General features: G+C 40.2%; 2 protein-coding genes across 6 annotated transcripts; both read right to left on the bottom strand.

Annotated features, from left to right (window-relative positions):
- Positions 1-1,966: 1,966 nt before the first annotated feature.
- On the bottom strand, positions 1,967-7,562 carry krit1 (KRIT1 ankyrin repeat containing). Of its 4 annotated transcripts, none has more exons than XM_079484075.1 (17): positions 7,395-7,562; positions 6,827-6,976; positions 6,590-6,746; positions 6,387-6,479; positions 6,061-6,190; positions 5,741-5,984; positions 5,134-5,249; positions 4,814-4,957; positions 4,474-4,630; positions 4,262-4,369; positions 4,002-4,158; positions 3,692-3,843; positions 3,400-3,566; positions 3,220-3,307; positions 2,691-2,897; positions 2,396-2,512; positions 1,967-2,310 (listed from the first exon to the last, which is right to left on the bottom strand). In XM_079484075.1, the coding sequence occupies exons 2-17, from the start codon at positions 6,923-6,925 to the stop codon at positions 2,221-2,223; spliced, it is 2,226 nt and encodes a 741-aa protein (XP_079340201.1). In that variant the 5' UTR covers positions 6,926-6,976; positions 7,395-7,562; the 3' UTR covers positions 1,967-2,220. The 4 variants fall into 4 exon arrangements, with proteins under 4 accessions (XP_079340201.1, XP_079340202.1, XP_079340200.1 ...); XM_079484076.1 differs by having other exon boundaries at positions 6,827-6,949; positions 7,395-7,491; XM_079484074.1 differs by having other exon boundaries at positions 6,827-6,946; positions 7,395-7,474.
- Positions 7,563-8,037: 475 nt separating this feature from the next.
- nup153 (nucleoporin 153) lies at positions 8,038-24,062 on the bottom strand. Of its 2 annotated transcripts, none has more exons than XM_079484618.1 (22): positions 23,907-24,062; positions 18,478-18,691; positions 18,056-18,343; positions 17,562-17,695; positions 17,224-17,352; positions 16,946-17,062; positions 16,747-16,791; positions 16,014-16,067; positions 15,131-15,271; positions 14,912-14,964; positions 14,711-14,831; positions 14,456-14,605; positions 14,251-14,349; positions 14,087-14,168; positions 13,904-14,002; positions 12,162-12,740; positions 11,746-11,928; positions 10,607-11,653; positions 10,171-10,509; positions 9,839-10,087; positions 9,567-9,750; positions 8,038-9,469 (listed from the first exon to the last, which is right to left on the bottom strand). In XM_079484618.1, the coding sequence occupies exons 1-22, from the start codon at positions 23,982-23,984 to the stop codon at positions 9,382-9,384; spliced, it is 4,473 nt and encodes a 1,490-aa protein (XP_079340744.1). In that variant the 5' UTR covers positions 23,985-24,062; the 3' UTR covers positions 8,038-9,381. The 2 variants fall into 2 exon arrangements, with proteins under 2 accessions (XP_079340744.1, XP_079340743.1); XM_079484617.1 differs by having other exon boundaries at positions 18,478-18,694; positions 23,907-24,033.
- Between the last annotated feature and the right edge of the window lie 348 nt (positions 24,063-24,410).

The following is a 24,410-nucleotide window of genomic DNA, read 5'->3' as shown; positions in this document are numbered from 1 at the left end:
CCATTCAAGTATTGTGTGAGAAATGGGGTGTGAGAAGGATCTCAGTCGTGGCTTTGTAAGGCATCACCATCTCTGTTTTACACCAAGTTTTGTCTGACCTTTCAGCCGGTTTTAGCAGTCCAAGGATCTCCCTTTCAGGACCGCAAACAAATGAGTGGACATCGTGTTACTCAACGGTTTATTGAGAGGGAGAGCGGTTTTACCACTTTGGTGGATAAAGTGAAGGAATTCTCTGAGGGACGGAGAATCCACAGACGCTTTTCACTCTGACTGTAGAAACAGGAACAGAAGTCTAGTGTTCTGTCCTCTGCAATGACTGCAGCAGGGGAATAAGCGAGTTAAGGAAGATGGGAACATTCTGAGACAATTGAGTCCACTCGGCAAAAAATGGTTATCTTTTATACATCACCTAGAAGAAAGAAAGAGAAATCAAAGACCGTCACACATTTTACTCAAATGAATAGCCTGTTTCTAACGGTATGTTATTTTTAAAAGGGATTTTTATATCACATACCTAAAACTCTATTCCCAAGGACACAAAGAAACACAGATACCCATTGACCACTACTGGGCGTGTTGTCACTCTGTGTGTTAGTAGTGACCAAGAAAACACATTTGTGCAGTGTGACTCAAAACGCCTAAAATGCTTGTACAATCGTTGCTACGGCTCATCACGGTCTTCTTTATGTATGTAAAGTGAAAAAATTTAAGATGTTGAAGTGTCAGTTTATTCATGTATTGTGTGAAAGCATTGGATTATGTAAAACATTAATTAACATTCCAGAATGCGTTGCTTGAAATACTATAACCTTTCCGGCTGTATTCAGTGGGCCATACGTGAAAATAAGATTATGTTTTACAGCCGTAGAGCGGAGCGCAACATGACAACAGAGACTGAATGAGCAGCTATTGAGCTTGGCGTCACAATTCAGAATAAGCCATTTATCTTAGAAAGGACAGGAGCGGTTTACAATAGTCGATGTAAATCCACTCAGAACATAAACAGTGACATGAGCCTTTGTCTGAATATGTCTCATAGTTTTACTGGGTGATGATAAATGTTTTATTTAGATACTCCCACCCGCCGGGTTAGGATGAATGAATTAACAGAAGAGAAAGTTAGAGAGAGCCGTGTTATATTGAAGTTGTATTTAATCTAGACTTCACCCAAAAAAAGAAAGATTCATTCACTCACTCTCAAATTGTTCCATACCTGTATACATTTCTTTGTTTTGATGAACAGAGAGAAAGGTATTTAGACAAATGTTAGCAACTGAAATTTCTGGGACATCATTGACTACCATAGTAGAAAAAACTATTGAATCATATTTTTTCTGTTGAACACAAAATTAGATATTTTGAAGGAATTGGGAAGGCACACAGTCCTGGGGCACCTTTGACTACCATTTTAATTTTTCTTACTATGGTAGTCAGGGAATGTCCCGGAAATGTCAGTTGCTTAAACATTTATACAGGTTTGGAACGATTAGTGGTACCATCTCAAGCAGGAAAAAAATCACTCTTGTGTACCTTCTCTTGATCTGTTCCACATTGGTGGAATGATCTGCCTGCTGCTAAAAGATCAGCAGACTGTTGCCATCTTTAGAAAACGCATCTATTCCGTCAACATGTAGCTGATTGATTTTAACCTCTAATAACCTCTAATACTAACCTCACTATTCTTAGCTTTGTATACTGTGCTAGGCTCTAATGGACTAGTTTTGATGCACTTATGCTTTTTGTTGCCTATGTTGTTATAATTACTTCCAATGTTTCATCATCTGTAAGTCGCTTTGGATAAAAGCGTCTGCTAAATGACTAAATGTAAATGGCACAACTTGAAGAGGACAGGATCGTTTTAGTGGAGTATCACTTAAATAATCTTATAAAAACAAATATTTATAATTCCTTTTGACAAAATGTTTACCCCTAAATTGTGAGAAAAGTTGTTCCCCGTTATATATTTATGAAGACGCTTTGTGTAAATCTTTAATTAAAACGGTCATTCATATTTATTAAAACTGTCAAAAGCACAAATTTATTAGGACATTATAAAATGCATATAATATAATATACAGTAAGAAAATAACATTGGTTAACATTATAATTATTAATATCTTTTTTGGTAAAAACAACTCTTAATGGTGTAGTTTTAAAATAGCATAACATCATCAAAACAACTGCAAAAAGGCAAGGACGCGGTGCTTCTCTTTTATGAGATTAACCATAAGCATATTTATCTGACACTACTCTGTCGTTTGGTCCAATCTGCCCACTCAACTTCATCAGCAGCTTGACAATAAGGCCTGCCTGGAGACAAAACACACAGACAATCACTGATCCAATTCACATCACTATAATTGCCGCAGAGCTAAAAATGAATGCAGTAATTTACCTGTTTGGTGTTTACAACAAAGTTCTTCTTGTTCTCTAGACTATGGATTTGGACATATTGGTCAGCCTGACCAAGCTGCCATATAAACGCACCATACTCCATACTGAGATGGAGCACCTAAAATAATAAAACACAGTTGATTTTCCTGCCACACTCTTCATCACATCATCACAAAGTATTTGAGAGACAACAACTGAAGCACTCGACAAAAGTGTCATTTCAACAAAAGGGTCAGTGAGTTAAATAATATAAAAGTACACAAATAATCTCATGGTAAACAATCCCATTTTCTCACTTTTGTCTCCATGTTCATTAGATGAAGTCCTTTGATGTTGACACCGACATACACTCGGATGACCTTGTGGGTGCTTGAGCTGGCTTTGGTAAACACCTGGCCTGTGAAGAAAGCCGCCCCATAGGTGGGAATATCCCAGCAGTTCTGCAGGAAGAGTCTCTGGAGATGGTGCATCTCCTTACTCACACCCTCGCTGGTGCTCAGACTCTTCAGATTGTCAGAACATTTAAAGCATTTAAATGTAAAGCATCAGTATGTTAACAAGAAAGATACCATGCTAATGTCGATAAGGAATCAAAATTAATGTATGTCCTTTTTGGATGACGCTACAAATCCGTTACTACATTAACGCCTTCTCTCCAACCTTTTCCAAAAAATTTAATTATCCGAAACCAATTAAAAGTAGATAAAATCTAGTCATGCTAGACCTTTTCAATATATAATATCATATAATTAATTATTATACAATACAGTATGTTGGAATATGAAAAAGAAAACATACACAAATATCACCAGGTATGAAACACACCTTGTACTCGTGAAGTATTCTGTTGGTCCAGTGATGAGCTTTGCTTTTGACTTTTGAGATTGGAACTATGGATTTAAGGTTTTCTTCACTGTATCAAACAAGAAAAAAACATATTTAGAATATTATGAATAATTCACATCAGGGGTCAGAAAAGGACTGTGTGTAGTCCCAGCTACCTACTTCAAAAATCCCTGTTTGTGTTTCTTGCTGTCGTAGTTGCCGTAAATAATCTGCAGGAGGAGGCTGGCAAGAGTGATTAACTTGCTGTCTGAGGCTGACAAGAAGCCTTTGAGGAGACAGTGGCGAGCTTCATCAAAGAGGATGAGGATGGACAGAGGATCTTCAACCTGGGGAACACAGCAACGCCATGTAAAACTCTAAACTAACTATCTGTGCAGCATAAGAATAAATACTGAGCATAGGAATAATGCTGGTAGATCTTAACTTGTTTTATCTAAAGAGATTAACAAACCTTTTTCTCTATCTCTAAGGGCAGCCGAACATCTCTGCGCAGGAAGAGCTGTGGAATTTCCCTCTGTGGATCAAGCGCGCTGAGATCAGTCACTATCTCACTCCAGATCCGCAAGTGCTGCAGGGGCTTATGGTACGGCTTCAGCTGTAGACCTAAGATAATACAACAACACGAAAAAACAGGACGGTGAATATTCTCACTACCAATATGTAAATGCTGCTTAAAATGCTACTAAAATGATGCTATCTTCCTGTTCTGCAGCATATAATTAGGTATAATTAGGTATAATATGACAGGTATAGCGGCTCACTGAGGTTCTCGGAGCAGATCCAAATGGTAAAGTACTGCTGCGTATCCTGAGAAAGTCTCATGCCTTCCATGATTTCCTGCACTGTTGTGTTGTTCCCGTGTTTCAGCTCCACGGAGCGGTACGATCCATCCATGCGATAAATTCTAACCTTCTCGTACTGAAACACACACACACACCTTAATCTCTGCAGGTCTTAATATTATATTGCAGGTACTGAACTGCAACTCTATGAAGTACGGTGTCAATGATGTCAAGCTTACTGGTTTATTATTGGCCTGTTGGAGAAGTTTCACCGTCTCCTCCCATTTGTTCTGCTTGTTTTCTTCACATAATTGTAGAGGAGATCGTTTCTGCTGGTCCTCAATGTGCTTGCAAAGAGAATTCAATGAAAAAATGAACATCAGACAAATGCAAGTAGATATCCTGGGCTGGATCTTAACCTCAGTGGTCTATGCTGTAGTATATTTTTCACCCTGTCTATTTCGGGATGCTGCAGGAGTAACTGTACAATCTCAGCATGGCCTCCACCTGCTGCGAAGTGCAAAGGTGAGCTCAGCTGCCCGTTCAAAAGATTAGGGTTGCAGTTCCCTTTCTCCAACAGAAGCTTTGTGGCCTCGACCTTTCCATGCCTGTACACCAAAAGGGAATATCAACATATTTCTTTATTGCCTTTATATCTATTTAGGAGGAAGATGTGAACAAAACTTTTAATCATGTTATAACATAAACTCATAAATCAGAGAAATGGTCATTGCATCCTGGCAAATATTTCATAGAAAACATGATTTTACAAAGTTAAAGTCAGTATATACCAGCATGAATAGTGAATGGGAGCCCAGTGGTCACTGTCCAGCTGTTTGACAGAGAAGCCGCTGTCCAGCAGTTTGGACAGAAGCTCAGTATCTCCCTCACACGCGCTGCGGTGTAGAGGAAAATCATCCACCCACTGGCGCTCTCTACAGGACACAGAGTGGTAAAGTGAAAAAACATGAAATTACCTATTTGATTTTTACTTTGTTTTTAAGATGCTTTTCTATATTACTCAAAAGTAATAAAAAAAATGATAAACAGATATGCTAATTTCAATCTTCTGACATAATTCTGTAATATAAAGCACTTATAATATTCTGACTTGTCCTCTGTTACGCTGGTCATGCTGTGCGGCCATTTGTCTCTCTTTGGAATCTGGATTTTTGAATAATCTGGTGCTCCCAAGCCAAAGTAAGGGTTAATGATGACTTTATCCACCTATATGTGACATAAATACGTATAATTACAATAAAACCTCTTAAAATCATTGTGTATGTGCTTACAATACAGTCTCAATGTGATAGTTCACCCAAAAATAAATATTCTGTCATAATTTAGTCACCCTCTTGTTACTTCAAACCTGTATGGCTTTCTTTCTTCCGCAAACACAAAAGAAGATATTTTGAAGAAACATGTTAACTGACCCCCATTATCTTGCATTGGTTTTGTGTCCATACGACAGTAAACGGGGACCAGAGGTCTTCAGTTAACAACTTTTTTCAAAATATCTTCTTTTGTGTTCTGCTGAAGAAAGAAACTCATACAGGTTTGAAATGACAACTGGGTGAGTAAATGATGACAGAATTTCCACTTTTGATTGAACTGTCACTTTAAGGATATGTTATACAGTATGTATTCAAACAATAGGTTAAATTAAAGCTTTGCAAAAAAAACAGACAGAAATCCTTTCAATAATAAGGGAGACTCACTCTATTAGTGTACTGCAGATCTGAGCCGTAGAGGGGGTTCTCAATGCACATGTCAGCTTTCTCGAGTGACATCATCTTGCTTTTAATCTCCAGAGCTGTGTAGCCCATGTGCAGCAGTGTGTCTGTCTGCTTGCTCTCCACAGCGTAGGCCGGATTACTAATGTTGGTCTTCACACGGTCCACTGGAGCCGGCCGGAATAGCGCGGGAATGGCATGAGGCACCGTGTGCAGTTCTGCTAACCACCTGAGAATAGCAGCAGCAAATGTATTGTTCTACGGCGCTTTAGAGTCGTACACTTTTTTGTGAAGCTCAAACTTACTTGTCCAGAGCGAGCAGCATCTTTGAGGTGATTGAGGAGAAATGGGCACTGGTTTCACTACACACACGCATAATGTCCTGAAGGCAGTAAAAACTGGGGCTCCCAGGTTGATAAACAGACTTGCTGTTTTCTACATTGGAACGCAGATCAAATGAATCTCAGAAGAGCCATCAATAAAACTGCCTTGCAACCACACACTTCAATGCTCTGTAGCATTAGTACCCTCCATACTCCATCTTTTTTAAGCATTCACATACATCATTATGGCAATTCATTCAACTGTAAACTGCATTTGTATTGACCTCAGATATAAAAAAAACTCTTACCTTTGACATTGATTGGCACAATAAATAAGGAGGCTTCCTTCCCTTCGCGGTCACCATCTAATGGGAACTTCTTCATGTGCACAACACGCTTCCCTGCAACAAACATACACTTAAATTAATCGATAACAGGTCTAAACATGCTTTTGTGTGCCTTAGAGACGAATGAAACCAAACACCCCCTACAATGATAAATGAGCACATACCTATTATTCCCTGGTTATTGGATATGGGCTTGGTGGTTTCGTCAACATACTCCAAGATCGATTTCGTACGATCTCTGTCTGCATGAATTTTGGTGCCAAGCAGGACTTTCTTGCGTTTTCTCTCTTTTCCCTCCAGGGGAACTTCAATAAGTAAAATCTGTATGGAAATGGAGATTAAAACAAGGAAATGTCCAGGACGAACTGAAGTCTTAGTCATTTACCGGTACCACAGCTCACCTCATAGGCTTTAGCTCTGTATTCTTTGGAGTTGAGGCTGGCTGTGTTCTTTGGTCTTATAACAGCTACAAACACCTCCTCTAAGTCTTGATTCCCCATCACGCAGCTCCTCTTTTGTTCCTACTGACAAGGAGCTTTTAAACAACATGCCTGCAATTATGTAAATAGAATGCTATATGAATGCATTGTTTGCATTTAGTTTATCATGCATTTTAAGCAGCACATTTACACGCATGCACACACTGACATAATAATGTTACACATGAAATATTATCATCACTACAACAACTACATTTAAAATGTCACGTATAAAAACAACCTATTTTAAGTTTTCCTCTACATGGAAACGTTTTGTTCGTTATCAGTAAAAGCAGTCACAACGACTAAAATGTAATCTAAAGACTTTAACTTTTAGAAGTTGCATATCGGGTTAGTCACACCTCCAGTTAAGATACAGTAGATAGTTACTTCGTTACTAATGTTAGTAGTGGGTTAGCTAACGTTAAATGTGATACACTATTTTAAAAAGATAAATACATATAAGTTATTAGCAACGCAATAAACAAACCTCTATTTTTCTGTCATATTTCCAACAACAGAGGCGCTCTTCCGACTGTACCGGAAGTGAGGTGAACATTTCAAAACAAAAGTTCCCACACACGCACGACGTTTATCGAACATAATCCGTCTCTATTAATGTTTATACATTTAATATTACCGCTTTCATACATAAGACATTTTGAATATAGATTTCCAGGATACTAATAGTTCTCATTACCACAAAATGAACCTTCAGCTGTTAAACATTACCTTTCAAATTTCCCTTATATGCGGTTTTTGACCTGGTAGCTGTAGAATTTGATGGCTCCATCACACGACCTTTTTGCTTAAAGTTGGAACATTGGGTCTTGTTTGCCAGATAACATCACACCAGTAAAAGCAAACACATTAGCCACAGAACCCGTTCTGGCTCTCAATAAAAGCCGATACAATTCTATTTAAAGCATTAAGTCCATTAGATCGAATTTATGCATCTCATTTTCATGGCTTCTTATAGTTGCTGTGAAAATAATCAGAACACATCTGAAAATCTGAACAAAAGCAATGGTTGCACAGGAGCATATGCGAGCTAGACACTACAGTACTATAAATACTGAAACAGGTGACAAAAGCAACATAGAAAGTAATAAAACCCTCTGATGCATAACCCTAAAATAACAATGATGTTGTCTTTATTTACCCGTATGTGCTTACAAATCTGTATGCCGGTCTTCTGCAGACCATCAAAGTAAAGATCCAACAGTCAAACACACATGCTTTAAGGTACAAAAATGCACAAACCACTCAAATTTTATTGATGGCAATAACCCATAGTTTTATTTGTCACTCAGCCAGTAATAATTATTATGGCTTTAAAATTAAGTAGATGTCCTTACTATCCAAAGTCACCCTAGTCCATTTAAACAAGTTATAGAAAAATATATACTTAACACTTTTTACAATACTGGTTTTGGTCCAAACAAAAGTGGATCAGAAAAGCCAATAATCCTTTAGTCTTTAAAGGACCCCAATTGCATTTAAGTTTAATTTAAAATGGATTTGGGCAACTTTGAATTAAGGGCTTTACATACATTTCTAAAAGACCGAACACTGAACAAAAAAGCTGGTTTAACACAAAACTTCACAGATTAAAAAAGTCACTATTTACAATTTTTTAATAGTCAAAGGCCAATTAATTGATAGATGAGAGAATACAGAAATAGAATTGATAGAGCTAGATAAGAGGAATAGAGGTTGGTAACAAACGGAGATAGTGGACAAAAAAAAGAGAGGGAGGTTTATAAGAAATAAAGTGTACAAGATGAACGTGAACAAATCTGGAACTATAGTGATGATCTAAGGAGAAGAAAAATTCTTAACAGTTTCTTTTTCTTCCTTGCCTGCAAATCTCTGCAGTGGAGGAGTGTGGCACTTGCCATAACCCCACCTCCTTAAAACACATTCATTTTGCTTTTTACGACAGACAGCATTCAGGAGCACAGGCTACTGTTTTTACATCAAACACAGTTCAGCATGTACATAGAAACCACACATACACTCAACCTGCGCACAGAAAAAAAACAGCTCATTCAGTACACAGATACCACACACTCCTCTGTAGATTCAGCAACTAGATCAGTCTCTGCAGTATTAAGTCAACCCATGCGCTAGCCATCCGTCGCTACTTTATCGTCAGAGCAACCCTTTAAATTCTTGTTTCCGTTTTACTCACAAAAGAAAAACTCAAATCCTGCACACAATGCAGATGATGCAAATGATTTACTTTTCTGTTTTAAAAGTTCTTGCTTGATTGTAATGTTATTTTGCTTGAAGTCTCTGTTAGGTTCTTTGATTAGATCAGTGTTCACCATTCAGTAAATCAATGACCTCCAAAGCAAAATAAAATGTCTGGCACTGAGCTTAATCACAGGGCCATGCTCAAAATACTAAGTACTTCAGTGTTTGTCCCAATAGCAGGCAGTCCAAACCCAAGCCACAGAAAACCATTCCTAGGTCTACTTCCTGCGTCGAACAGCGGTTTTAATTTTGCGTCCTGCAATTGAATTAGGTCCTGTAGTCTGTCCAGAATTCTGCCCAGATAATCTGCAACAAATGTGTTAGATTCAGAAACGGGTAAACAACATTTGAAAAAGATTACATTTTCTACCGCTGTGACTGCACTAAAGGGTTTCTATCTTACCCAATGTTAAATGCCGGAGGGGTCTGGCCAAAGCTGAAGCCTCCACCGGATGGAGCATTTACAGTAGGCATGGCTGGACTGGCCGCAGGAGTCGATGGAGCTGCTGACCCTGCCCCAAAGGCAAATACACCGCTGCTGCTTCCTGATGATCCAAATCCACCAGAGCTTCCAAACTGGAACCCTCCTTCAAATATGAATAAAATGTATTACAAATATACATTTAAAACACTACACCAAGGTGCATTTCTGCATGAAAATGCAGTAACTCTTACCTTGGCCTGCAGAGGCAGCAGTAGATCCAAACGTAGGTGTGGGGTTGGTTTGCTGGCCAAACCCTGGGGTAGAACTTGGCTTGGCTCCAAAGGAAGGGCCTGGGGAAGGTGTGGCTGAAAATGAAGGGGCTGCTGACCCAAAAGCAGAAGTGCCCTGTCCAAAGATAGGTGTCTGTCCAGAGCCAAAGCCAGAGGAAGGGGTGGCAGAGCTAAAACCAAACGGGGAGGGGTTGGCAGCGGGAGCAGGAGCTGAAACAAAGACAAGTTCTACTAGTTATACATTTCTATAAACAGGCGAGACACAATTACAAGATACATGGTGGTAAACTAACCAGCAGAGGCCGGTGTGGAGGAAGCTGCACCACCAAAAGCGAAACCAGGACCGGATGAGTTTGAGATGGAGCCGAACTGGAAAGGTTGTGCCGGGGCAGGTGCCGCAGCAGGTGCCGCAGGAGCTGCTGGTTGGCTTTCCTGCTGCTGTCCAAACATAAAGGTCTTTGCCGGGGTGGGATCAGAAGAGGAACTCTGGCCAAATATAAAGGTACTGGTTGGAGCAGGGGCCTGGGAGGATGTAGTGGGAGTGCCAAAAAGGCTAGGGTTGGAGCTGGAGGAAGTAGGGGTGCTTGAGGAGTTGGCCATAAAGCCAAATGTTGGCTTTGGAACAGATGAGTCTGAAAGACACAAAGTTAAGTCAAGCAGCTACATAAGTCAAAGCTTTTAGGTGCAATGGAAAAGCAGAAAATGCATGACCACCTGGGTCTCACCTACCTGCCATATTCTGCCCGAAAGGGAATGATGGCTTTGGGGGTTCTGATGTTTCGGCATTTTTACCAAAAGTGAATGCCTGCTTTGATAGTTCTGTTGTTTCAGCGGGTTTACCAAAAGTGAATGGCAGCTTTTGGGGTTCAGTTGTTTCTGTAGGTTTACCAAATGCAAACGACTTCTTCAAGGTTTCGTTTGTTTCGGCGGGATTACCAAACCCAAACGTAGGCTTGGGGAGATCTTTCGGAGGTTCCTGCTTGCTGAAAGAGAAGCCCATGGAAGGTGTAGAAATATCTGCTTCCTTGGTAGCACTGAATAACAATCCACCAGAGGGCGCAGAAGTATTTTTCTTCTCTTCTGGTTTTGCAAAACTGAAGGTAGAAGTCACCTGTGCTGATTCTTTTGTTACGGTCTCTCCGAATTTGGGGGCAGCAGGTTTAGATTCAGTTACCAGGGGTTTGCCAAACACAGGTGTGGCGTTTGCTGCTGCTGTGATGGTTAAAACAGTTTGTGAGGAAGCAGGAGCATCATCATTCTCAGCCTTGGACTGGGGCACCGAGAATGTAAATGGTGAACTGGAACTTCCCTGCTCTGTTGGTTTAGCTCCAAATGACAAGGTAGAGTTTTCAGAACTAGCAGCTTGAGAGCCAAAAATGCTTCCACTAGCACCACCAAATTTAAATCCTGTACTAGAATCCTGAGATTCAGTCTTTTTCTCATCATTCGTTGATGCAGTTGTCATCAAAGTACTACCAAACTTAAAGCCACCTGATGAGCTTGTGCTTGTTGTGGATTCTGATGAGGTGCTACCGAATTTGATTCCCCCTGAAGCGGCGTCTGATAAAGAGCCTCCAAATTTCAAGCCCCCTGCATTTGAGGTGGAGTTGGAAGAGCCAAACCCAAATGTTATTCCGCCCACGGAGGACGAATCTGAGAAAGTTCCCCCAAACTTCAGTCCAGCAGATGTCGAGTCTGCAGAGCCGGTGCCAAACTTGAAACTGGATGAGCTTGAGTCTGTAATATTGGAATGAACTCCAAAAGATGAACTAAAACCTGCAACACCGCAAGAAAACCGATCAGTAAGCTTCTAGAAAATTCTATATGAACCACCTTGAATTACTTTTAGAACTATGAAGGCACTTTACCTTTGGACTCTATTTTAGCTCCTGGTTTAGCTGACTGGCAGGCCACACACTTGTGGTCCTCTGCTTTATTCGGTAGACAGCACACCTCACACTCCCAGCTTCCCTCAGGTTTCTTGAACTTATCGCCAAATCCCAACAAAGGTGCAAAAGTGCTTGCAGGTGCAGACGAGACTGCAGCAGCTCCTATAAAACACAAATATATATATATATATATATTATATTATATACACACACACACACATCAAGAAGGTATAATTTAAGTTTCAGCCCATTATTTTATATTTACTAAAACCGTTCTAAATATGAACTTAGTAATTTATAATGAATTTTGGGCTGAAGCTTGACATGCTTGTCAGAGGTCCAGGCAAACTAACGTCCAGAACAAATGTGTTGTCAAAGAATAAAATATGCTTTACCTGGTTTAGCACTCTGACATGATACACATTTTACATCCTGTGACTTGTTTTGAACCATGCACGTGTCACACTCCCAAGATCCCTCTGGCTTCTTAAATTTGTCCCCAAATCCTAACAGTCCCATCCCTGTAGAAGAAGTGGTGGTGGTTGTAGAGGCAGCAGAAGAGAGCTCAGATGAGGCCTTGGCCAGAGGTGGTAAAATCAGGCTGGATTTTACTCCAGTCCCAGGTTTGGCCGTGTCACAAGCTACGCATTTAACAACTTCTGGTTTGTTCCTGACCATACACGTGTCGCAATCCCAGCTACCAGCCGGAGGGGCAAAGAGAGAACAGAGGCTTCTCGTGCTCTCTGCAGGTTTACTGTCTGATTTAGAGGCAGAGTCTGTGTTGGGTTGTGGTTCAAGACAAGCCACACATTTTTTGTCTGAGGACTTGTTCTGCAAGAGGCAAGTGCCACAGCTCCATGACCCTGCAGGTGGCCTAAACTTGTCACCAAAACCAGAAGCTGAGGGTGTACTCTGGGTCAATGATGCAGTCTGTGAGTGTCTGTCAGCTAAACTCTGACCAGTGGACACAAATCCTAAAGATAAGGGAAAGAAACATAAATGACTTACACAAGACTTCCAAGTAGTAGTAACTTTAACAATACTTTGGGAAATAGTCTCTCCAAACCTGCTCCTGGAGAGCTACCGTTCTTCTGACTGTAACTCCAACCCCGTTTCAACACATCTGTTTGTAATAATCAAGCAATCCTGAACATCTTGATTAGCTACCTAACAGTCATGTTTGATTGGGGTTGGAGCTGAAATCGTCAGGACGGTAGCCCACCAGGAGCAGGGTTGGAGACCAATGGTTTAACACAATGACAGTGAATGAGGACTAAAATCACATGCGTTCCAAATTTTACACAATAGCTTTGTGTGGGAAAACAAATAAAAGTTCAATATCAGGGATGCAAACTCGTTGGGGTGAAAAAGGTGACAATGATGCGAGACCACCACAATGCTATTCATATATAAACTTAAAAATATTACAACAATTACAATTTGTAGAATTACAATATCCATGGTCTGCTAAAACCATAACTTTATTTATTTGTTATGGGTCACAGTGTGTTAACGCACTTACTCCATATTATATTTCCTGGGTTGTCGCCATTTCTTTCAATGCAAACGAACCAGCACGCCTTTACTTGTGCAGGTGCTACGCAATTCGACTACATCTAATATTGATTCCGGAGTTGAGAACATGTGCTTAGTATGCACAGCATTTAAAACATAACCTGCAACATCTGGACATGATTCTCATAATTTTATTCAATGAGAGTCTGCAACCCCGTATAAAGACTAATAGACACCATCACCTCCCCTTTTCTAAAACTACTTCGATCTAGACAAATCCTAATACTGACACATTTTGGATCCAAAAAGGCAAATTTCGCTACAAGTTGACAAGTTTGAATCCCTGATTATTTACTGACAATCCTTGCTGCGAAGAACAATCATTTGCTTATTCCCCACAGTTTTTAATCACACTGTATTACTGCTATTATCATTTATCAGAGCTTGCCAGTCATTATTTACAGAAAATTGGGCATAAGGATATTCTTCCAAAAATTACATTTTGTTTGCCATGGAAGGTCATTCGGGATTGGAACGACAAGAGCACAACTAAACAGCAAGATTTTATATTCTGGTGAACGACTATTACTGCAATGCACAAAAATAAATTGTGAACACTTACCAGGTCCCTTAAGTATATCCAATACGCTGCCCTGTTTTAAGACTTTTGCTGGCTTGAAGGGTCCTTCAAACTCTTTTTCTTCACTGGCAGCTGATTTTACTGCAAAACATCAATAACAACAACATTAAGACCATAACATGAGCTAAACTTTAACCACATCTGCTTTGCAGAAACAAATCATACCTGGTTCCGCCTTTGAGGTGATTTTCCCATTGGAGTAAGACAAGCTTGTTTTCATAGTAGGTGCGCTGAAGCTGAATCCAGACTGTAAGGAAGAAACGTTATTTTACAGATGCTTTTTCTGTGTGGCAAGTGCAAAAGGTGTGAAAAGATACAAAGAGACTTACTGATGGAGAGAAAGATGGAGGGCTGGCAGCGGTGGCCTTGACAATGGGTGAAGAAAATGTGAAGGGGATAGATGGTGGTGTGGATGGTGCAGGTGGTACCTGATTACAAAAAAATATTTTCTTTGTCAAATATTGATCACAACTGCAAATTGGCTAAATAAAACTTGGTACATAATTGACTTGGAAGATAATAGGGAGGTCATACCTTATTTTCGGCACGTTCTTCAGAGACAGTTGTAAGTGGGGTTGTGCTGGAGCCCAGCGAGGAGGTAGGGGGAGGGGAAGAGAAATTAAATTTGGGCAAAGTGAAATTGCTAGGAAGAGAGGCAGGCGGCAAGTCCGGTTCCTCTGCGACCTGAGGGGAGAACATCTTACATGAGACCAAACAGCAGCAAGCTATTCTGAAGAACAGCTCCAGATTCAAACCTTAAGTTCTACATAAAGCCTGCGAGTCTCTGACCTCATCATCAGGTCGTTTGGAGGAAGGTCTTATGGCCCTCTCTCTCTTCATTTTGCCCCCTCCTGAACCAGTGCTGCTAGTTGTTGGGGTGCTGGACAAGGGGTATGACAAACTGCTTGTGCTGAGGACACAAAAATGTATGATTTAAAACACAGATTGAGGATAAACAAGAAACTTCCACAACAAATCACTTTCACTTACCTGGGAAGAGGAGCTTTTGAGGACTCTGAAATTGAAGGGGATTGTCTAAGAGGCTAGAAACAGGAGGAAATAAGGATTAGTAAGCTTTATGAAGCAATGACAACGTACATTTATTTCACTTTAGTAATAATAAACAGTTGTTTTCAGCCAAAAACCACTAGGTTCATTTTAAATGTAATATGTACTTTCTAAGGGACATGGTTATATACTTGAACTTACAGTTTCTCTGTTGGTTTTGTCAATGACTCTGTTCAGTCCGCCTGGGGTGAGTGATGGTCTAAATGACATTGAGCGGTTACCAGACACTGCAGCAGCTGCTGGAACAACCATCTTTTGAACAGGTGGGAGTGAAGGTTCCAGCTGCAAAGGGGCAACATACAATCAATTAGACACTATCAAACGACACATTTAGTGTATATACAATGTTTAATTGCTTAAAATTCTGAATAACGCATTGCATCAAATAACCATAAGTGAACACATTTCTGAGACCTCAAAGACAAACTGTGGAATAACTTGTTTTTCAATATTATGAAAATATTCTAGCTAATTCATCATAACTCTTATTTTGACAGCTTGTGTTTCCTCATCAACCTTGAGCATTACCCCTGCTCACCTGGCCATGGCAGAAAACAACAGCTTTTTTCTGGATACTGTTTATCGTTTCATATTTAAGTCATTGTATGATTTTCCAAGCAATGCCAGGCGGCTTTCAATACATTCATGTGTCTGGAACAACATGCCATTTTTTCACCTACTATTAAGATGCCATTTTACAATGTCAGTTCATTATTATAAAATAGCATTCCGTTTATCTTGGACTATAGACACTCAGCGCAAATTGCTATAATAGGATTCAGGTTCCTGGTGCTCAATGAATAAGCACATTGTTTGGAGTAGAAGACAGCTGCTCCAGTTGTTAGGAGTTAAGGAAAAGCATCAAAAGCTAAGTGAAAGATGCCAACTGTACAAGACACTCAGAGACCTAATACTACTTTCAGCAATGTGTCCAGGAATCTCTCGCATTAGTACACATACATCAAGATTTATTCAAGTGCAAAGTCCTGTGACACAAACATCTTAAAAGTTGTATTAGACTTACCCTTTTCCTCTTTGCTTGGAAATTTGAAATGTCAAGGTCTGTGTGATTCAATGACTGAAACAAGACAATTAATACAAGACTGTCAATTTACGGAATTAAATCATAATAAAAAATCTGTGTTTCAAATACATTTATTTGTAGAGGCTCGCCACACTATCAACACTGGCTGCCACAAACAGATTTTTCATGATTCCCATTAAAGTTTTTATTTTACCTTTTAAAACAAGTAGCGCGTTTCCTCTCTCCCTCATGTTGCACGCAGCTCTACCCTCCACGCTAAGCGCAACTACCACACATGACTGTAAATTAATTAAAATGTGTCGATGTATTCAATTTGTGTTTATCTGTGTACTTGCTTTTCCATGTAAACGTCTACAGTCACAGATGTTACTGACAGAAGGCAGCTGACAAGAGTTTATCAAGACGAAAAGTTAGCAGTGTTTGCCACACCCTTTCCCTACGTGCTGGGTGTGTGTATGTGTCCAAGCTCTTCTTGCCCTTGCGGTGCGTAGTTGTAACTGTGTAGCAGTGTATTTGCCCATATTTCTGAATTTGTGCCGAATATGGGATTTACAACAAAACTATCTCTCACATTTAAAGAGAGTAAAATCGAAACAGATTTCAAGTGCCAACACTAGAACAAACGCAAACATGGTGTGATGATGTCACAGATATGCTAATAAGGATGTGACGTCATGACTGCCACAAGTTTAAACAATTATTATGCACTTACTGCTGACAACGGTGATGAAATTGTAGATGGAATTCTTTTAGCATCCTGAAAAGAATTTACGAGTAACATGTTATTTAAGCATCTATTTATTGGGTGGGAAATTACATTCCAGCTTAAAGTAGTGAACTCGGGTAAGAAAAGATCCAACTGCTTACAAAATTAACCCAAAAGCTTGTAACCCCAAATAAAATGTACTCACAGCAAGCGGGCTGGACATGCGCTCCAAAGACTGCAGGATGCGTCTGGCTGTTGCACTGGTCACTCCACAAAGTTGAGCCCCAGCTGGCTTTGCTTTTATTTGTCTCCTGATCGGAGGCTGGTGAACCAGAAACCAAATCAGTCAAAAAGAGGAAGTGAAACCCAGCAGTAATCTAAAAGTTGCATAGGAGGCTCATAATGGAACCTACAAAACAATCTTATTTTAAGTATTACACATTTCATATACATTTTCAGAGCCTATCATTTGCACATTCAGACCTGGTAAGGAGTAGCAGGGCGTGTACGAGCAGATCTAATCGCAGCAGCTCCTCCATATGTGGTTTTTCCTGGGTAAAATGGGGAGTCCCCCAACTGACTGGAGTTCAATACTGAACTGTTTAACACGGACTACAAAAGAACAAAAAGGTCTAACATCAATCTCGGTTTCAGTTTTTCATCAACAAAATGCCAATACAGACACATTATCACAAAGTGAAGATTTGTACCAATCACCTTCAATTGCTCAGAATGTATTACTTGGAACTACTACAAAAGAATAATTCCAACCCGGACACAAGCTGATAAAAATCACATCATTGTGAAGATGAAACACTTACTGATGAGGAAGTTCCAAAGACGGACAGGTTGAAGGCTGGTTTCTTGACTCCAGAGTGCGCTGGCTGCAATCCAGAGTGAGTGCGCTCAATCTCCGGAGACCAGAGGAGCGGCACAGCCTTTGACGTGGGCACATCTGGAAGAATATTGAGCCCTGGGTTTAGTTCTATCTTTAGCTACTCCAGGTATTAGGATTGAGTTAAATATTTGAAGTCAACAAGGAAAACTTCTACAATGAAGTGTGTTTTTGATCATCTGCATATTATTATATGCATACTACATTTCGTTACACTGTACTTGTATATGTGTAATGACAATAAAGTTGAATCTAATCTAATCTAATTAGCAGAGCTGTTTTTTTGGTGCAGTGGGACTGATGATTTCAGGGTGTTTTTTAGGAAATATTAATAGCATCACATACATGATGGAACAATTAATCACTTATCACTGTAACAAAGATACATACAGAGCATCCCCATTGTGATAAACTGTGTACCTTTGTCAGATGCACGTGACGAAAAACCACTGGTGGTCGAGATGTTGTCATCCTCATGCTGAGAGCTTGAATCCTTAATCTCTTTCACAAGGGAAAAATTGGAGCTGACAGCAAAAGGGCTTGCAGAGAAGGGTGCTGTAGATGTGGAGGGCTGTGAGAAGAGGGAGCTGGTGCCAGCCCCTAATGCAGGAGAGCCATCCAGAGTGGGAAAGTGCAGGTTGGTTCGATTAAGCGGGGGTCTTGAAAGAGCATCCTGGAAATTTAGTGATGCTCTGCTTGTCGATGGTTCTAAGAAAGAGAACAGACCTTAAAATCGGAAAGGTTGCCTTTGGTCTTAGTTATCTACCTTCTGACACCAAGACAACAAAAAAGGTTTTGGAATCAAGCTATTGTGTATGGAAGACGGTGTCTACCCAACATACCCATGTTACTTGTGCTTGGCTCTGGAGAGTCTCGTCCATCTGCGAGCGGGGCAGGCTCTTCATTGCCATTTGGGGGAGGAGCCACGTTGTTCCGTTCCACACCAACTGGAGAGGTTTCACCCTCAGAGACTTCACCGTTTTTGAAGTATTTCTGCAACCAGGAGGGGACAATGCTCTTCACTGTATCCGTCACTCGACTGATGAGACCAGGCTGCTGCTGGGGATGAAGGACAGCATGTCGTCATCAAATATGCAAGATTCTAAATAACCTACCAGGGCAAAACAACATGGTCCTAAGAAATCTAGTCACAATCAGTATCGATTGAATCTGCTAGTGATCAAATCGATTCACTAATTTAAAATAAATATTTTTAACGTGACATCTTAGGAACAAGTTAGGTGGAAGTCAACTGCAAGAGCGGTGCAGCATCCGGACCTTCTACAGAGTGCACACCTCACGCACAAGCACAGCGGAGCAGTAGAGAAAGAGAGAGAAAACTAAATACATTCAGCCCTGTAGAACTTAAAGGGGTCATATGGCTCAAATACGTGTTTTTCTGTGTCTTTGGTATGTTACAAGTTGCCCATGTATTAGACAAAAGATGCATTCTATCTAAAGCAGATGCTCACCCAGACCTGGCTGAAACGCCTCGTGTAACCACATCCCCATAAATCTACGGCAGTTTGTGGTAGGGTTTGACTAAAATAGCCCAAATGTGAGTAAGGTGGACATATCGGTCAGTATAATTTAGAGCTGCAACTAACGATTATTTTAATAATCGATTAATCTGTCGATTATTTGTTCGATTAATCGATGAATCGGACACAAATTTTTAAAAGCATTCATTTTCAACCCTTTATTGAAAAATAGAACTGACATTGCAAAACATATTTCAAAAGCTTTATTATTACTTATTATATTATTATTACAGCTGGCTGTGGTTTACATGATGCATTTCCCATCAAGAAGCCTCTCATGGTTTGCTGGTTTTTTTTGGATTTTTTCGGGTCTCTCTGATGGTCTTTCCTCTACCTCCGCTCTGCTTTTTTAATTTATTTTTTCTCCGCTATGCTGCGCGGCGCGATCAACTTTTTTTAGTCCTGTGACAAACTAGATGCGTGGCGTGAGCGTCTCAGAAGCCTGGCGTGACCGTTTTTAAATCGGCTCCCATGTTAACAGGTTAGAGCTTGCACACTGCCTGCGTGAGACGAGCCGCACGGAAAACGCGTGCATGCTAGGAATTGAATCGACGCCTATTTTTCACGAGACACGCAAGCGTGTTGGAAGCGTTTCCAGGCAAAATAGAATAGGAAAAGATGTTTATATGTAATTTTGTACACGAATACATATTAATGAATGCCATTTTGATGTTTGAAAGCTAATCATCATTTATTTGAACGTATTTTCAAATTGAATTTCATTAAACCAACATCTACACGTTACGGGGTTTACATGTCCACTGTAGAAAACATCAGGACTTAAATCATGTTTATAATGCATTTTTGGAGAAACAACAAGTGAATATTGAAATAAATTATACATTAATAGTCCTATTAAGTATGAGATATTATTACTAAAATGTTGCAAATGAATACTCCAATTAACTACTTTTTTCCATAAAATCTTCCTCCAAGAAAATGCTTAGGCTATATCCAATGAAAAGATACATTGCATTGAATGGGAATATTAATTTATGTCCATCTTAAACACATTGCATAAAGTAAACTTGTGCATCAATTGATTACGTTACATCTTTAATAACATATCTGAGAATCATCTTAATACGAATTGTGGTTCGTATTAAACCCCAAAATGTATTGGTGACTGAATTATTTTTGTTTTTTATGCTCTTAACAATGTGATTAAAAATGGAAAAAATATGACACACTACAATAACAACGTAGTCTAGTGTGTCATCTGAGTGACGGTCCAACATCAGGTAATAAAGCTACAAAACATTTGGAAATGTTATTTAAATAAACAGACAGCCTACTTACTCATTTTTTGGATTTTGGAAGGTGTAGGTTATGTGAAAAAAGTTTAAACTTGTCGTGAATACAAGACCCTTGTCTGTCGGCGGCCTCCCTCTATGTCACCTATAGCAGCAGCAGCGCGCCAGCGCCTCGTCAGGCACGGTGCTGGTGTGCAAAGATACAGAAAACACGACGCAGCCGCCACAGAGCTGACACGCAACAGAAACGCCACGCTCACGCCACTCAAACATGTGGCGCGCGTTATTGTCGCGCGATACAACGAATCGATAATGAAATTCGTTGCCAACATTTTTAATAATCGATTTTTATCGATTTTATCGATTCGTTGTTGCAGCCCTAGTATAATTGCTTTGGAACATGATGTTTCAAATATGGTAAGAGGCGTTACACGCTTGCCGTACTCGACCAATTACTACGCACTGGTTTACTGGCCAATCATAGCACGCCTCGCATTTCAGAGCGATGAGCTTTATATTAAATATGTGCGTTTCAGAGAGGCTGCGATTCTGAATCGAAACTTGAGGGACCAAACGATTCCCACCCCTAGTCTAAAATCTTTGGTCACTCTTCACACAGTAAAACCCATAGAAAAAGAACACATTGAGGAGGACTCTTGCTTCCGTTCATCACACTATGGATGCAATGTATCTAGAGTACAGGGATTCAGTTGCCATCTAAAAGGGGCCCTGGGGACCAAACCACTGTGCGAGCACTACAGGCTTATTGTTCTCTAACAGAGCTCCAGGGTTAGGACACTGCAATACCACAGACTAGCTCTTTGGCTGAAAGCTCTGAACATGTGACTCACAGGCAGGTGGGAAGGCTAAATAGTTCATTTAGCCCCAGCGGAAGAGATGTCGAGAGGGATTGCGCAACCCAAATGCAAGGACTTCACCGCTTAGATCCACTTCGGTTTATATATATAGTCTAGCAAGAGAGAGTGCAATTCATCTTGTCTTGCTTTATAGAGCTTAGCAGTTAACGATCACACAAAATCCATGTTAAATGCAGCCAGCACACAAACTGCTGGGGGTATGGCTGGGGCCTCCTGCATAAGCCACTTCCTGACAACAGCGCACAAGGTCAGCATGGCCAGTCGATAATATTCCGAGAAACCTGTGGTGGAGCATGCTGTGTACAGGAATACATATGCTGTTTGCTTTAACAGAATGAAGTCAAAATGCATGCAATCTGATGTCACCTACAGAATATTGCAAGCACTACATGGTGTTGAAATGCACATAGCTGGTGCATTTGACGCAGATGGACAGAGAAACAAGTCATGCACCATAGGGGTCGACCGATTATCGAACTGGCAGATTATCGACGTCGATATTAAGCATTTTTTTTCATAATCGACACAGATTTTGATTTAATTTTAAAATGCTCTATTTGGCTCTGATGCAGCCAAGGATTTAGTGAGAGCCGTAAGAACATGGCAGTCTGTTGCCTAGAGCAATGCACGCCGACCATCTGATTTGTTGGAAGTCACGAGTCCGGCCAATCAACGCGGGATGCTGAAGGCACTGAAAGCATTTGCTTGCCTGAGCTGCTTCAGCGATTTGTTGACGGAATAGGCATTTGCACATTATTGTAAGTCATGTCAATACACAAATACAAACCAAAGCATCAAGTACTCGCATGCTCTCAAAAGACGATATTCAGTCAGTTCACTCAGGCAATGCATGCGCACACCGGACACAGCCACCACTCGAACTGCTCGCAACATGTGTTAGATGGAGTTATTTTGGCAACTTACTACGCATAACTGTTCAGACACACACATTATACTTCCTGTCTTGGCGAGTATACATGCAAGCACAGTCTTCAGTGAGTAAATGTGAACAGCAAGATTCTGTAATAAGTGTTATTACTTTATGTTTTAACATGCTCCCACATCTTTTTTATTACTGCGGAGAAAGACTTAAATATAAAAAAATGTACTGCGTGTTTGGCCGAAGTCACGCTGCACATGTGCCGATCTTCAGACAGTCCTAAACAAATAGGAAAGGATTACATAACCTTTAAAAGATCGCCACTCCAAGGATAAACGGTTTCATTGTAAAGAACAACATGCATCAGGTGGAGCCTCTTTCTGACAACTATTGCTTGTTTATTTCCTTACCATTTACTATTGTAAACATGTAGCAAGCATGGTTTTTGGGCAAAGTTTTTGATAATTTTGAACATATTTTTCGTTCTTACACCATGTATATTGCGGTTAAAGGAAAAATCGGTCTACTTGACCTGTTATAATCGATATCGGCCCCTCGGTCAACCTCTAATGCAAAAGCTAAATAAAATACAGATTTGTACGTTTTTGCAATAGTAGATAAAAGCATGTGCTATATGAAAAAATCCAAAGTAAAAATGTACAACAATAAATTAAGATGGATACAATTAATGTATAGTTTTTGGAAAACTCTCTTAGGTTTCATATCCATTGAGTCATGCAACAAAACAAAAGATAAGATCTATACAACGATACTCTTGGATACAAATACATTCTAGATCCTGGCCAATTTACCTAGGAGGAACTCTTTGCATAGCATGCAAGGTGCAAAACTGCTATTCTGGTTAAGCACATGCGTTTATTTGTTTTCTTGCATTACTTTAAGTTAAAAACTTTCGAAAAAAGGAAGTGTGCATGCATCACTGGGCAACATTATCCTGCGTCAGTCATCGCACTCGCTCACTTTTAATAAAGCGGCAGGTTAGCGCAGGGCTTCCCCTGTGTGTCTGAAAACACGCCACGACTCGCACTAACGTTCATCCCGCCTTTCTTTAGCGTGTCATGAAGACAACCCCACTGCACGAACTCCCCGTGATTTTCTTGTGTGTTCAAAAGCGTGCAACCAAAAAGCTAATCTCGTCCCGTGTACATTTTAATAATGTTAAATATATCGACACAAAATACAATTTAAAATCATTTTAACGTGAACGCTTTAATGCTAAACTTCCCCCTCGCGTCGGCTTTCCAAACAGACCGAGATAATTGTAAAGGACCAGCGTGTTAAATGTATGAAAAGACAAAAGTTGAAATGCGGTTTCAAAGCTTTCGTGAATTTTTGAAATACGTGCATGTTTGTTTGACGCCGGCGCGACACGCAGCTAAAGGCTAAGACGTGTTCGGGGAAAAACACGCTTCAACGACTGTCTGAAATTAACTAAATTCACATTGAAATCATTTGAATGACGATATACTTTGTTATATTTTCTTCACTTAAGGTCTCGGTCTCTCAGTCAAATGAGCCAACGGTGTTGCGGTGACAGTGGAGAGACCGTGTGCTGGAGGAACGTGAGCAGGCCTTACAACAGGCCGCAAAATGTCTCCTGCTTCATAAAAACAATAACAGTCCCCAAACCACCAGTACGGTATAAAGTAATACACTTCAAAATCCCTGCTCTAAAGTCTGAAGTTTCGTTTTATTTACCTGTTTGCCTTTGGCATATGGTTTTGAAGCGATATGATATCTCCTTGATCTGATTTTCCCTCCTCCTGTCGCCGCCATGGCTAACTAGATTGAGTCTGCTCAGTAGCGCTTCGCCGGATAGAGCTCCTCCGCTGTCACATCGCAGCCCTCCAATATACCGTCAGCCAGTTCGGCGCTGGGGTTTATGGGAAACGGAGTTCAGAAGGAAATTCCCCATTCCGGATGGAAATGAAAATGAGGAGTTTGATTGTTATTTCCCACTTGAATCAGGAATATAATTAATATCAACATTATTTCATTTATTATTATTTAAATGTTAGTGGTACGTCCTTGACTCACAGATGGATGTTATTAAACTCATTGTGGACATTTAAGAATGTGAATTATAAAAATACTGCAATCTAATGGAATTGCAAACCACATTTTACTACATAAGCAGTAAACCACTTTATTTTCATTTTCACAGCAACATTAAGCCAATATTTTGACCATTCATTTTTTAAA

This window comes from Barbatula barbatula, assembly GCF_947034865.1.
Source record: "Barbatula barbatula genome assembly, chromosome: 21".
In the NCBI taxonomy this organism is placed as follows: Eukaryota; Metazoa; Chordata; class Actinopteri; order Cypriniformes; family Nemacheilidae; genus Barbatula; species Barbatula barbatula.
The sequence above is the reverse complement of the archived record's forward strand: the minus strand, read 5'-3'. Positions and strand labels throughout refer to the sequence as shown.